This window comes from Hoplias malabaricus, chromosome 6 (genome assembly GCF_029633855.1).
Source record: "Hoplias malabaricus isolate fHopMal1 chromosome 6, fHopMal1.hap1, whole genome shotgun sequence".
In the NCBI taxonomy this organism is placed as follows: Eukaryota; Metazoa; Chordata; class Actinopteri; order Characiformes; family Erythrinidae; genus Hoplias; species Hoplias malabaricus.
The window spans coordinates 35720552-35736125 of record NC_089805.1 but is presented as its reverse complement, the minus strand read 5'-3'; the positions used below and the strand labels follow the sequence as shown (position 1 = coordinate 35736125).

Sequence of the window (15574 nt, the reverse complement as noted above, 5' to 3'; positions counted from 1 at the left end):
GTGGGAGTAACTGGTATTGAAAAGATTTTCAGATACAAAATGGCAAGAGAACTTTAAAGGCTAAGCACCACTTAATGGACCTCCATGAATATTTCACATTATTTTAGTAACTGACATTTATAAGTATGAATTAAAATGAAAATAGCATGCTTAATTTGCTTTAAAACTGACAATTTTATGAAATTGACAGAAAAACCCGAGCTCGCTACGGAAATTCTTGAACGCAACCGTGACGTCACTGGTGGACAACAGCTGAACAACGCCGTGGTAAAACACCGTTATGACAGTATCTAGCTAGCTAAATAACCAACATTATTCATGACAATAGCCTAGCAATAAGCTAAACTCAAATTTAGAGGTACCGTTATTCTTGTAAATGTGATCGAAGTCGAACTCGAATTCATCCGACACTATAAACCTCCGTAATGCAGCTACGTAGCTGAGTATAATCTGAGCCACCGAGTTTAGCGAGTCAAGCTAAAGTTAACTAACACCAACTAAAACAGGCGAAGTGAGTGTCCTCACCCTGTTTACCTCCATGTTACAGAGGCTCTTGAACACCTTTCGTTGGTGTCCTTACATGCCCATATTGTTGGAAAAGCGCCAGTGAAATGAGCTACAGATAACGGAGTGAGCGGATGGTCCTTTCCAAAGTGCCCGTTTAAAGTTGACAAATTTAGTCCATTTTCTGGATATTTTGGGATCTTTGGGCCATTTGTGCACAGATGTCCCACTGTACATTGAATTATTGCAGCCAAAACAACACACCTTTTCGTCATTTTGCATTAAATTTAGTGCAACTTCTAGAGTTGTTGTCCACCATCTACGTCACAGGCAAGACGCCTATTAGAGTTTCCGAACACCTTTGGGGGGCGGGGAACAACGGTCTTTTAAACTTTATTCCTTGAATTAGTAAGAAATAGCATGTTTTCTGACTATCAATAAACACAAATTAGGAACTCAATTTCCACTATTTATTTGTTTGACACTTTCATATAGCTGGTGCTTAGCCTTTAAAAGGTGTCAACAATTGCTCCAAACTATCGAGTTACATTTGTGTTCATGCACAGACTGAGAAACCTCAGAGAAATCAGGGTAAATGAATTTCATTCAGCTCTCTTCATCTGATTCTTCAAATTGCTTGCCCATGATCCGATCTAAAAATCTGGAGTATGTTGTTTACATGACCACTTGAATAACCCAGTAACTGCAGAAGCCTGATTCTTGTTCTCATTATGAAGTGCATGTAAATGCTCTGATTATTATAATATAGAAGCATTAAACTGCTTCCTACCACCAACAACTTGTTTCTCTAGAACTAGAATTTAACATCAAGACATACATCAACAACTGAGAGTACTTCTACAGGTGGAACGGAAAAAGAAAAAAGTATTTGTGAGTAAAGTTGGTATATGAGATTTTAAACAATGGCGGGTGGTTCACCCCCACTCCCATATGTTAGAGGGGAATCTGTTGTCAGAGATAATTACAGATGTTGAGAATCCAACCGTGTACACTGCAACCATGACGAAAGCGCTCATATGTAACCAGGCAGTCAGCCCACCACATACACGGTGTACATCCTCCTGAGATTCACTAAAATTGAATGTTCCCACCTGACTACAGTTTCATCTGGCTTATAGTTTACACATCAACACTTACAGACACCGGCAAACATTTCCACGTTCCATTTGTGTATAAAAATCAGTTTTTTAAAAAGCCTCCTTCCAGATGTTTTCTACATCTTCTGTGTGCATATCTGACTGAGAAAAGCAGCTGTGTTATTAATGAGGACAAAAACATGAGGTGCACTACAGCGGCTTTTCCCGGACACATTACCCCAAATTGAGGCTAATAAGCCTGAGGCTAAAGGATCTCCCCTCACCACAGATCAGTATTAGATTTCTCACTCAAGGAGAAAGACCATTCCTCTCTGACTCATTTCTAGCTTTTGTTCACATTCAGACACATCACTGGAACATCCCAGCAGCAGCAGCTACTGCCATGAACAACAAAGCTTATGAACAAAAGCAAATTGATTTATCGCACTTTAATGGGTCTAAATGATAAATGTTTATTTAAAAATGTATACAAACTAGAACTTATACAAACAGAATAAGAATCTTTAAGTACATTTTACTATTTTACATAAATACAAATATTATACAGTGACATGAAAAATCATATAAACATTTTTGCTGTTAAGGAATTACTCCAGATTTCCATTATTTTAAGGCTTATAAAACTTGCTTTTAAAATATGTTGCCGTTAAATTCAATACTGTGCACAATCAATGAGCAGGTATTGGAATATCAATTCAACGCACCAGCAAATTGAAGGATATGGTCAATAAGAAGTTAGAGACGAACGTGTTTTAAATGTTAAGAATGCAAAAAAGATCATAGAACTCTTAACAACCACAGAAGACCTAGTCAAACACCAAGAAAATGACCATAAGGTAAATGTTAAATCTTTGAGAGAGAGGAGAAAAATCATTGTCCAATCTCACTTCACATCTGGAATAAAGGTGTTTCTGTCCGTCTCAACAATGTGGGTCTGAAAGGAAGTGTAGCATGGAAATGGAAAACATCAAAGTTGCAAACCACTTCACATCCTGAATGTGTTTGACCTTTTTTTGTTTTGTGAGAAGTATAGACATAAAGTCTATAAACTCTTTATGTGGTGGGGATAATACCTACTGATTTCATTGCATAAGAAATTAATTCTAAAAAAATGAAAACGTGAATATAAGAAAATTGGGGATGATGTTATGACAGTGATTTATTAAAATTTATTTTATTTATGATTTTTCTGATGCTTAACAGGAACTTTAAATGTTGTCTCTGGTTTTGCACAGTACGGACCTGTAACATGTTTTGTTTTCATGGATTGTTGGTCCATTACATTTTCCATTCACTTTATAGAGACTTACACTTACACCTTATCCATACCTACTAGACTAACCCAAACCTTTACCCATGAACAGGGGTGCACAACTCCAGTCTGGAGGGCTACATGGCAACAATGATTGTAGTTGCCCCACTCAAACACACGTGACTAAAATCATCAGTCCAATCACCTGGCACCTAAGCAGGACAACTACCAAAACTCCTCCACTATTGGAGTTGTGCACCCCTGCAATAAAACATGTCTTCACTTTAAACTTTAATGACTTAACTTTTAGCGACCAGCTCGTGGCCTTCACCATGTGTGTGTGTAAACAAGTTTTGGTCTCCATTACATGACACATCCCTGGTGCGCGCACACACACATCAAGCTGCATTTACTCTCACAAAGTCAATGTGCGGGGACGGTTTAACTTTTGCCCCCACTAGTCTCCACCTTGCCCTCGTGCAGAGGCCCGGACTCGTTGTGGCGCCGCGCGAGCCGCTTGCACGTGCATGACGTTACCGCAGCGATGCGGTAAGAACGCGTGCTGCCGTCGCGGCACCGCAGCTTCACGCGCCTCATTCGGCTGCCGTCGTTCACGCAGCGCCAAGTGCGCGTGTCCCGCCGCGCCCAGTAACTCCCGCCGATCCAGTTCTGCAGCAGGTGAGTGGGAAGGCACTCGCCCGCACACACGAGCTCCTTCACGGCCTGCACGCTCGTGCACTCCCCGTCTGATATGTATTTAGTGGATCGGAGCTCCCTACATCCCAGCTGAGTCCGATCTGCACAAGCACACACACACACACACACACACACACACACACAATTATTATTAGGTTAAACACTGTGTCCAAAAGTCCTACAGAAACATCTTAAGTGAATTCAGCTAAAGGAACACAATATTTGGATGATATTGCTCCTGGACTAAAATATAAGTACATTGTAGCCCTGGCCTGAAATGTAGAGAGGTTGGGGGGTACCATCCTTCACAATTTACATGGTGCAGTTTCTGCAGTGCTGGACCTGGAGTAGCAACACTGCACTGTTCTCACCAATAGTTCACTGAAACATCACAATGATTTTGAAGCAGTAATTTTAAGTTAAAATACTACTTAGTGTTCTTTTAATAGTCCCCCCTTGAATCAGATGATCAGTTGTGCACACACGTTGTAATATCCCCACAGAGAAGCATGGACCAAGAGAATGCCATGGTCTGATGCAGCTGCCTGGGATTAATGTCACTCTCATCAATGCCAAGCTGGCTATAAGGGTGTAGGCCCCCAGGTATTTAACTCAAACAATGGATTTGGAGTGGCGTTTTACCCAAAAGAGGTTTGTTTCTGCAGAAAATGTGGCATGTGCAAAACTCCAGACATCCATCCAGCTGTATAATTTCAGTGTACTCGAACTGGCTAAGAACTGTCACCAATAATTTTCACCTGCTGGTTTTAAATACACAGAAGCCATGTGCTTTTACGTAAAGCTGGCTGATAATTTGAGAAAGAATTTGTCATAGATGGCTAAAAATAAAAAAAGGCAATAAAATATATCACATTTCAGTGTCAAGGCAGGACATAGACAACCAAGAAAACCCTCAGACAGAACTGCTCCTATGCTGGTTTGACATGCAAAGGAAAACTAACTGGGGGAACTGTCCCCTTTTGGGTCAGAGCTGCTTGCACAAAAATGATCAGCATGAAAAAGAGTCATCAGAAGAATCCCTCAGCTCTGAATTCATCAGTAGGTTCTGTACTGTGTGGCAGAGAAAACATTGCACAAGAAGCATGGATTTAAATCAATATTAGGATATTCCGGAAAAAGATGTCAGTCTTTAACACAATTAGACATTAGGATATGCCATCAGTGCAGAACTGCTCACACCTTTCACAAAACTAAAAGTTCTGAAAGGAATGTAGTGAGAATTCTTAAATCCAGAACAGAAAGTTCCTTTGCTGACCACATTCGCAAGCTGTGATATCTACCAAAAAGCAGTGTTACTAAGTAATGATTCTGGAAGGTGTCTTGACCTTTGCACAGGCTGCAATTAATATTTAATTTTAATACATTTCTTTAAGGGTAATTATTAAACAATAGTGCATTAAAATAAATAAAAATAACCGATATTCTTTGTTTGGCCAGAGGTGCCTTGGCTGTACTTAAATTACTTTATTCTTAAATTAGGGTGAAATAAACATTGATGTCTGCATGTAAACATGTTACATAAGAATTACGGGTGATTTGTACATTGTGAATTAAATCAAAAGGGACAAAAATCATTCAAGAGCCCCACAAATTGTGAGAAATTACCCAAGAAATTGCACTATGTAAGCATGAATACAGCAGACACCCCTGAAATGTTCAGGAACAAAGCACACTATCATACTACAATAATGGATGTAATTTGATTGGCAGTGTATTTTGACATACAGCCAGTGGGTTGATGTAAAATAGCTACATACCAATTTCTTCTTGATCATCCATGCTCCTTCCACCATCCCGTGCTCCATTTAAAGACACATTGCTGGGTGTTTGCAGTGTAGAGGTCACATGTGTGCTGAGCACCTCAGTAGCATCGTTGTGGAGACTGACACAGGTCTTCAGCACAAAACAGAGGAAGAGCAGCAGCTGGAAACTGTTCAGGATCATGCTGATTCACACATATGAGGAGAGTGTGGAGACTCTGGGTTCGATGAAATATTGAAGGTTTCAGAAGCAATGTGATGTTATTTATACACACACGCCTCCTTCCTTCACCCCTCCACCCCTCCTTAGGTTTACAGTTAGTGTTTGGATGCTGAAGTGTGGTTGAAAAAAGAGAGTGTACTCACGTTTCAGCACGCCTCCCCATATCCACATCAAAACATGCACAAAACTGACTAGCAGTCAATTCCTAGAATCTTACCTGAGTTTTGTTGTAAATGGATACAAATATAAATATTATGATGCTTAATAAATACATCAGTTCAAATCAATGAAATCAATGTGTACTTCAGAGTGGTTTGAGTGATTATGGAGAATTATGAAGAGACATATAAACTCTAAATTCTCTGCAGTGCTGCTGATAGGAAACAGGGGTCACAGCGTCTACAACACAAATATAGCCATGCTATTCAAGATCTGAAATTACCTTCTACTGTCTTCTGAGTCATGTGTAATGTTGATAATGCTAAAGGTAGTGTCACAGTCACACAGCTCCAGGGACCTGAAGGTTGTGGGTTCGATTCCCGCTCCGGGTGACTCTCTGTGAGGAGTGTGGTGTGTTCTCCCTGTGTCCGTGTGGGGTTCCTCCGGGTGCTCTGGTTTCCTCCCACAGTCCAAAAACACACGTTGGTAGGTGGATTGGTGACTCAAAAAGTATCCATAGGTGTGAGTGAATGTGCGAGTGTGTGTTGCCCTGTGAAGGACTGGCGCCCCCTCCAGGGTGTATTCCCGCCTTGCGCCCAATGATTCCAGGTAGGCTCTGGACCCACCGCGACCCTGAACTGGATAAGCACTTACAGAGAATGAATGAATGAATGTATAACATGTTTTAGTTCAAGGTATTTGCACGATAATGTCTCAAACATCACGCAATTTATTTGTAGTAGTTTAATGTTCATAGGTGGATTTACATGGCATTAAGAGCTTTGAGTTCTGGTTGCTCTCATCACCACTTGGGATTTGAATGGTTGCTCTAGTTTGAGGCACTTCATATCAAAGCACATTTAATGACCTTTATATCTCAACTGTTTAAAGTGTTTTATTCAACTGATTTTCACTGTTGAAAATCAGTGGAAAACACTTATATTATTAGCATCTGATGTAGTTTTTTTTTTGTGGCTGCTGAGTCTGTTTTAGCTGCTGTGGTTTAGCTGCACATTTGCTTTACATGCTCAGAAAAGGTTCAGGTACAGGACAAGGAGTCAGAAACTAAGGTTTTTTATTTGGACAAAAATGTGTCACTCTGAAGAAACATACAAGCCCCTTTTACAGTAATGTTGGGCCAAGCAGTAAAAAATATGCATTAATGTGCAAATGGTTCAAACCCTATATTTAATTGAACATAATATAAAGACAACATACATTTTGAAACTGTTTTTTTTATATTTGCCCATTTTGTATTTGATGCCAGACACATGTTCCAGAAATAAATTGCACAGGAGTATGTTGACCACTGTGTTGCATTACTTCTTCTTTTAACAACAATAAGTTAACATTGCCATAGTTTTGAAAGTAAAATATTTTCCTATTCGTGCTTGTTATAGGATTTCAGCTCCTCAAAGGCTCAAGGTCCCATTTAAACTGAATTTAGTTTCCTAATGCGCCAGCTGTATTCAGTGGTCGGCAAATCTTGATTAGTTTAGCTCCCTGACCCTTTTACTAAGGAAACATGCTGTTGTAATCCATGCAGAATTTGGATTGACATTGTTTTACTGAAATAAGCAAGGCCTTCCTTGAAAAAGACAAGGTCTAGATGGCAGCACTGTGGTCCAAACCTGTATCATTCAGCATTAACACTGCCTTCAGACATGTAATTCCCCCATGCCATGTGCACTAATGCAACCCCATACCATCACACTGAAGTTTGTACTGCAAGCTTATAAAAAGGTCGGATGGTCCCTCTCCTCTTTAGTGTGGAGGATGCAACATCCAAGTCCACCTTAAATGAGCTAGAGCCCAAAGAAAGCAGTGAAATTTCTGGATCCTATTTTTTATAGCTTCTTCTTTGCACACACATTATTGGATGCAGTGACAAATTGTGTTCACAGACAATGGTGTGGGAAGTGTTTCAGAGCTCATCCAGAGATTTCCACTACAGAATTGTATCTGTTTAAAAAGTAGGCTACAAGGTGTTCACCATTCTTGGAACGTAGTCTAGATACATTTATATTTGTATACATACAGAAATTCATTCATTCATTCATTGTCTCTAACCACTTATCCAGTTTAGGGTCGCGGTGGGTCCGGTGCCTACCTAGAATCACTGGGCGCATTCAGGAACACACCCTGGAGAGGGCGCCAGTCCTTCACAGGGCGACACACACTTACACATTCACTCACACAATCACACCTATGGACACTTTTGAGTCTCCAATCCACCTATTAACGTGGTTTTGGACCTTGGGAGGAAACCGGAGCAGCCGGAGGAAACCCACGTAGACACTGGGAGAACACACCAAACTCATCACAGACAGTCACCCGGTGTAGGGCTCAAACCCACAACCTCCAGGTCCCTGGAGCTGTGTGACAACGACATGGCTGTGCCATTCAGAAATTAATTTCTAATTTTTTAAAAAGCAAAAGGAGTCTTCTTCTTGATTATAATGTCACCACATGTGCAGTCATCTCAGACATTACACATTGATATGTACATGGCTATTTTGATAGTACATGTATGAATTTACAGTTATTATTTTTGCATAAATTGTTATCCAAGGACACATCCCACCCCGGTCACCATCTGTTCAAACAGTAACCATCAAGCTGACAGTATAGAGCCATGAAGACACAAGCTAACTGTCTCAAAAACAGCTTTTATCCCACAACTGTATGGGTCCTAAATGCTTCTTAACTTGCTGTGATCTGTACAATTTTAAGGACCTGTGTTAAACAGGTCTATTAAACAGTACATTCTGTTTGACTTATTTATAGTTGTTATTATTAGGGAATTCTCATTCTATGCCATAAAATATATTAGTCACTTTTTCAGTGTAGTGGCTTTTAAAAATGACTTTGAATTCATAATTTCAGTTACACTTCAGGGCAACATTTAAGGGACACTCACACTGACATGAGGCTTTCACGCTAACTGATAGCTGTTTATATAGACTTATTATAAACAGGTATCAGATGTCATCAAAGCTTTATTGTTCATTCTAGTGTTTTACCTCACTGTAATGACAGCTGACTAACATTTTATATATTTCATTTTCATGAAATGCATATGTAGATGCTTTATTAACAGTGCCCTTTAGTAAAACATTACGCACATATTTATATATACAAGCTGATATTTATTTTATGATATATGATAGTTCATATATAAGACATCATAGATCATATGTAAGTTGTGATAATTTGTGTAAGGCATAATGTGGTGTTCTGGTCCAAAACTCTGCTGTAAAGCTAAAGTATGTACAACAAGCCTGTGAAATAGAATATGGCTAGATTATTTTACCCCAAAATTATCCAAACAGGTGTCTCCGATGAGCTCATAAAATGAGTGTGTGACACAAATGGTGCCGAGGCAACACAAAGAACCATTCTCTTTATTCTACCGAAACTGTGTAACTCTCCAAATGAACCAAGGCTCTTATTTCACCCTTTCCTCAGGCTTTTACTATCAATTCATGTTACGTTTCCACTGGTGTACTTCTTTGATTTAGGTTCGGGGAGGAGAAGGGACATTTACATTTTGTACATCTTTCTGTTTTGTAAAAAGAACACCCCTTTTTTCCATTAGGTTTTTTTTTTTTAAATAAAAGCCAGCATGTCAGAATGATCTCTTATTACTTGGAAAACTGTTAGTGATATTGTTTGGGGTTGGAAAGTTGGAGGGCTGGGGTCAGGTTATTGAGTTATTGGGGAGCTCCAAATGTTCATCCTTCGGGCTAAAAGGCGCAATATCAAAGCCATATGATACAAGGTGGCATTCGCTAATTTTTCTGTATCTGGAAACCGGATATTTGAGATAGTCCCTTTATGCTCCTGTAATGATGGGGACAGTCATAGCTGGGGATAGAGGAGTGGGAAATCTCTCAGGGGACACTGAGGGGATACAGCACTGAATTATGAGCATATTGACATGCAACTTGACAAGCGAACACTAAACAGACCCTCGCTGGCCTACAGGGAGAGGTGGTCCCCTGAGACAAGGGGCCAGGGACATGGGGAACAAAGCAGTCAGGAACAGCTCAAGAGCTCTATAGAATTCTGCTCCAGTGCCTTAGGATGTATATGACAGAACCAAGTGTGGGAAAGTCCACTGAGGAGATCCCCTCTGTTCCTCAGTTCCCCAGTTTATTAGACTCTGGCAACAGTCTATAGAAGAGTAAGACTTATTCCTGATCTTTCTGAATTTGAACATATCTTTAAAACATACAAAAAAATAAGTAATTTTTCACAGCACTACAAAAAAGAGGACCTATTATTATACAACGTATAAATAAGAGAAGTATTAAATATGTGATATTAAAAAGACAGATTCACAAAGAACATGTAATAGAAGCCTTAAGACATTCAAATATCAGGTGTATTAAGCATATAATATCTAACCTAATTTACTGATACTACAAACAACTAATTCTTATGAGAAAGATCTTCATTAAAACTGATACAAAACGTTCAAAATCAATATTTATGAGAGTCATTAAAGACTATTATTAAATCAACTATTACAGAGCGAGTGCGGTACAAACCATGCATATTTGGACGAAAGCTGTCCTCTACTGTCTGTCAGAACTACTACACTACCGGGAAAACGCCACAAGATTTATATAACGGACTTTAAGAAGAGCAGCATGTCTTAAGGTGCAGTTTGGAACAGATTGTATAAGAAAAAGCTCTAAACTGATGCCTTCAAACAGCAGAACAAGAGGAAAAAAGTGTTCGTTTGACGCGTTTAAACCCTCAGAGAAACCTTAGTGAGCAGGCCAAATAAGTGTTTTATTCAAGAACAAATTACTGACTCAGCTTTAGTACAGCACTTAACAAGGAGGACTGAATATTGTACATAGAGCAGCCGACAGAGCTCCACCAGGTATTTTCCTGATGTGTTTCTCCAGGTATGTTCTGATTAAGGTTGGCCAGTGGCTCTCTGCCTCCCTCTAGTGGCAGGGCGGGGTTTTGTCTTACGGTATCAGAACAATATCATGACAACATTCTTAAACAAATATCAGAGGGAAAACAGAAAAAATACTGTAATAATCTAGCCTAAAACTCACTCTGTTTATATATAAACACTCACACTGTTTCACGTGAGGTTTATAATCAGCCAGCATAGCGCAACTGTCTGATTTTTAACAGAAAGTAACAGAAACATTACTGGAAATGTACTGGTCATTTTTATTTGTTTTCTGTTTGATTTATTCCATTAATAATGTTTTTTTGTCTATTTCTATTTATTATTGTTCATTTTTGTCCCCCGAGGTTTTACAGAACATTCTCCTTAACTGTTCATCTTGTCAGTTTGACCCACCAGTGTGTATAACCAGTGTGTATGAACACACTGCCAGCTATCTAAGAAGGGTAGAGGCAATATGGTTCCTCCGAGACAGCATGTATTTTGGACTTCTACTAATTCAGCCCCACTAAACAGCTCGATGATCAACTGACAGGTGCCTGTGCTATATCACAGTAGGCTGAGGAATTCATTCATTCATTCATTCATTTTACAGTGTATTAGAGGTGTAGAATACCACTGCTGACTTCCATGCAGTCAATGGCGAAAGAGAACATGTTAGTTGTATGAAAAAAGAAGAAACTAGTCTCACAATAATGTAAAGTAGAAGAAATTCCAACTTGGCCATCGCACACAGAAGCATCAAACTCATCGTTCTTCTCAATCAGTCTGACTGAGGAATACAGTGCAAGGGACAGGACATCCAGAGTTATATTTATAAAGATAATATTTTTTTAAAGAAAAATGATCAGATTGGTGTCTGTATCAGCAAAGGCCCAAAGGATTCATTCATTCAATATCTGTAACCGCTTATCCAGTTCAGGGTCACGGTGTGTCCAGAGCCTACCTGGAATCATTGGGTGCAAGGTGGGAATACACCCTGGAGGGGGCGCCAGTCTTTCACAGGGCAACTCACTCACACCTACGGACACTTTTGAGTCACCAATCCACCTACCAACGTGTGTTTTTGGACTGTGGGAGGAAACCCACGCAGACACAGGGAGAACACACCAACTCCTCACAGACAGTCACCCAGAGCGGAAATTGAACCCACAACCTCCAGGTCCCTGGAGCATTCATTCATTCATTCATTTTTCTATATCTGCATCATTCTGGGTGGGTCAGGAGCCTAACCAGAATCACTGGGCACTGGGCATTTTTAAATAGAAGCAGAAGTTATATTTAATGATCCAGAAAGCTCTCTAAGGGACATGGATTGGCTGCTGTAGTAGATGCACCTCACACTTGATAACAGTTATATCTTAGTTCTCACTTACACAACACAACACAAATGGCTCAGGCACATCATGGTGGATATCAGTACTTTCCACTAATAATTACCACAAGGGACTTTCTGATGGACCTCACTGGGTTAAAATCCTCAGCCTCTGACATGCCTGACCACAACCGATAAACTGAACAAAGATCATGATGATGATGATGAGCAAAATGTAGACAGATTGTCTCAGACTTTCACACACACCCAAATCCACAGATCATGAGATGAAACACGGGTGTTACTTTTATTTATTTATGTTTATTTCAAATAGTAAAAGTATTTCAAACACATATATTCATAAAAGTAATTAACTTCTGCTCAAACGGACTGTGACAAATAACAATATAGTTAACAATATAGTAACTTTAGTGATATGAAAAGCTGAAGAAAATGACAGACTTATGAAGACATGACAGGAAGGAAAGGATCACAGTTTCAGCTCACAGAAGGAACGCTTCTTGTCAGCTCCCTTCTCTCTACATGACTTAGCCTCCATTAAGGAGCCATCTGCACTGTTACTGACGGGGTCAGAGCTGAGAAGACGGTCAGGTAATTCCTCTAGACACACATACATCGGTATCGACTGATTAAAGCAAACACAATATTTTGGTGCTACAAAGACATATTTGGCCAAAACCAAATAACACATCGCAGCAAATGTTCCTTCTTTTCTGCAGTACACAAACTACATCAGATATTGATCTGTTTGTATTTCTCTGAGTATTTTAAAATCCTTTACCTATTCTTAAACACTTTTACACAATTGCCTTTCAGTCTAGTTACTAACTCATACTATTATGAGTTAATAATTTATTTTTGGTGTTTGTTAATTCTCTTTGAGGTTTATATTCAAGGTTTTGTTCAGTGGCATGTAGCTGTAAAACACCTGTAGTTTCTAAAATAATATGAATATTTATTGACTATTTATCTACCATAGTTCTGGGTTGGTATTGTCCTTTTTCTATTTTATATTGAAATCAGACAGCACAGGTCAATGGCAGAATACTTGTATGATTAAAGAACAGAGCTGTATCAGCTGTGGCAGAGGCATTCATAGTTAATATCTGCCGTTTGCATCACTGCATGGTGTTGAAAAACATGCCTGACATTTGATGATGACATCACTTCTTGAAGAGAGCTGCTAATATTTCACCACAAGTGCAAGAATTTTTGTAACCTAGCTGGTACACTGCAGATTAGTGACTTCGCAAGTGGTCGAATGTAATTTTTCAATCACATTGCATAGACCTATGTTTTGAGACCTAAATCTATGGCATTGAAAAGCTGGAATGCAGAAGAAGACCCTGCTAAGGAGTAGTACTAGTACTAGTACAGAAGAGGACAGAGCCATCTTGACCCATCTAACAAGTTTCCAAGAAGTGGTCACATATCACATAACTCATTGCTGAGGATTGAGAAGGAGTTAAAACTCTCTGTGAGAAGCTTAGCCATCAGAAAACAGACAGCGAGACATCTGAGGAATATTATATGCCATACTTCAACTTCCATGAGGCACATTCTGTGGCTTCCAAAGCTGTGCTACGGATCAGATGACACTGTGCTTCCATAAACACTTGCCATGTAAGAATTTGAACATTTTAATGACTTATATGTCAATGTAAATCAGTCACATATAAATTTAGTATGCTAATACCACATAAATATCTCATATTCTACCTGCATTTTTTATAAAAGGTAAATTCTGAATGAAGATCTCTCACATACTCACGTTGCATCTTTTACACCAAGTTGTGTAGCAGTCTTCAAATAATACAGTGATTGTACACACAGAAGTTTTAATCAAAATTGTGAGAGCTGCAGAATATTATATGGGTATCTGCACATATCATAGAGTAAATAAAGTTGGGGATCTGGAGCTCCTACCAACCCACAAACTGAAATAAATCAACCGAGTCAGTTTTTTTTACCTGCATAAGTCTGAACATATGAAATAAAATGAGCCATTCTGTGTTGCATCCAGCCCTGGACCTGTTTGAGACTCTCCAATCACAACATTAAACACATGTTTAAGTGAGAGCCCAAAGATGAGTTTAAATCGAATCCAGTGACTGCATTCTAGCCATCATATTGTTTTCAAAGGTTTAGATCTGGCAGGTGATTGCATGTTATGCATGTTTGATAAAACCTGCAGCACAGAAGTGCATATATAAGAGCACGCAAATAACGATCTGAGGAAAACATAACACATAAACATCTAAAGCTCTTTACTAAGTTGGCCAACTCAAAGACCTTATAATATCCAATATCCCCTGCCAGTGCTCACTCAGCCAAAAATATGCAAGATGAAACAATCCCTTCAGTTTCCACAGGGCAACCACAGCTTTTAAAACATAGATATGCAATATAAACTTTTTCTGTTTTTAAGGATAAAATAAAATATTAAGCTGATTTTTTCTGTTTTGAGCCACTAGTTGCATTTATTTTCCAGCAAAGTTTTGGACGTCTTTCTTTGGATTAGATAGCTATTATGTGTTTTTGTTTTGTTATCATATGAGTATATTCCAAACCCTCCTATCAAAAACTGTGATTGATATTTTAGCAGGTCATGCTAATTAGGAAAAACATTAAGGGGCCCAGATGAGACTGTAGCTATGGTAGAAAAGCACGCCAATGGATCATACCATTATTAGCACATAGAAAGATGGAGGGGTTAAAAAGACGCCGAAATAAAGGATAACTTTCACATTGTGTGTATTGCTATATATTATCTACCACATATATATCATTAAGTTGTACTTTTAATGTGTACATTTATTTCTATATTGATGTGTTCCATATTTGTGTAAAATTGTCCTACCTCCGGGTGTCAGACTTGGTCGTCGCCGGCTGCATGTCTCTTGTCTCCTCAAGTTGAAGCGAGAGTATACACTGTGCAGTCATCACCGGAACTGAGAACTATTCACCAGCTAAAAGCCACCGTCAGGTAATTTTAACGCCTTTAACCAGTTAGACACGCTGCAGACATTGAGAGACTTAAATGTGAGGTTCGTCTTTGCTGTGATAAACGACGGAGTTTGTAAATGTGAGCAGCTGCATGATTAGAGGGTGTTAAACTGAAAGGAGACGATTTAAAAAAATACTTTTTTGGGGGGTGCTCGATACTGGAGATTCCAGAGTCGTGACAGTTAATAGTTTTAATGTATGTCTGTCTGCAAACTACATGTTTTTAGACTTTTTCTCAAAAATGTTCTTCCACAAGGGATTAGACCGTTTACAAAAGTTTCCCCGTTATTTAGCCCACTTTGTCAAATTAAAAATGTTTCTTGTATTTCAGGTACCATTCTTTTGATAAAGTCATTATATGGTTTAATTAATTCATTTAAAGTAGCAGTCTGTAAGATTACTGCGTTCGAGTGATGTCGGAAACTGGGAGATGAAGCACTGGCATCCCTGATAGCAGGGACATCCCTGAAGCACTATGTTCTCTTTGAGAAGTGCCCAGACCTCCACTAACGTAGCCTCTTGCAGCTATGAAGTGAAAACATGAACAGAGATAATGCAGAGTT

General features: G+C 39.1%; 2 protein-coding genes across 3 annotated transcripts in view; one reads left to right on the top strand and one right to left on the bottom strand.

Moving 5' to 3' along the window:
* Positions 1 to 2764: 2764 nt before the first annotated feature.
* On the bottom strand, positions 2765 to 5535 carry sostdc1b (sclerostin domain containing 1b). The gene is made up of 2 exons (XM_066674708.1): positions 5349 to 5535; positions 2765 to 3671 (listed from the first exon to the last, which is right to left on the bottom strand). The coding sequence occupies exons 1-2, from the start codon at positions 5533 to 5535 to the stop codon at positions 3316 to 3318; spliced, it is 543 nt and encodes a 180-aa protein (XP_066530805.1). The 3' UTR covers positions 2765 to 3315.
* The window catches only part of bzw2 (basic leucine zipper and W2 domains 2), a 27781-nt gene continuing 15466 nt past the window's right edge, over positions 3260 to 15574 (top strand). The window contains exons 1-2 of one of the 2 annotated variants that reach the window (XM_066674706.1): positions 14740 to 14755; positions 14879 to 14991. The gene's annotated coding sequence lies outside the window, so the exon portion shown is untranslated. Of the gene's footprint in view, positions 3553 to 14739; positions 14756 to 14878; positions 14992 to 15574 lie in introns of those variants that run through there. The other variant, XM_066674707.1, reaches the window with a different exon arrangement.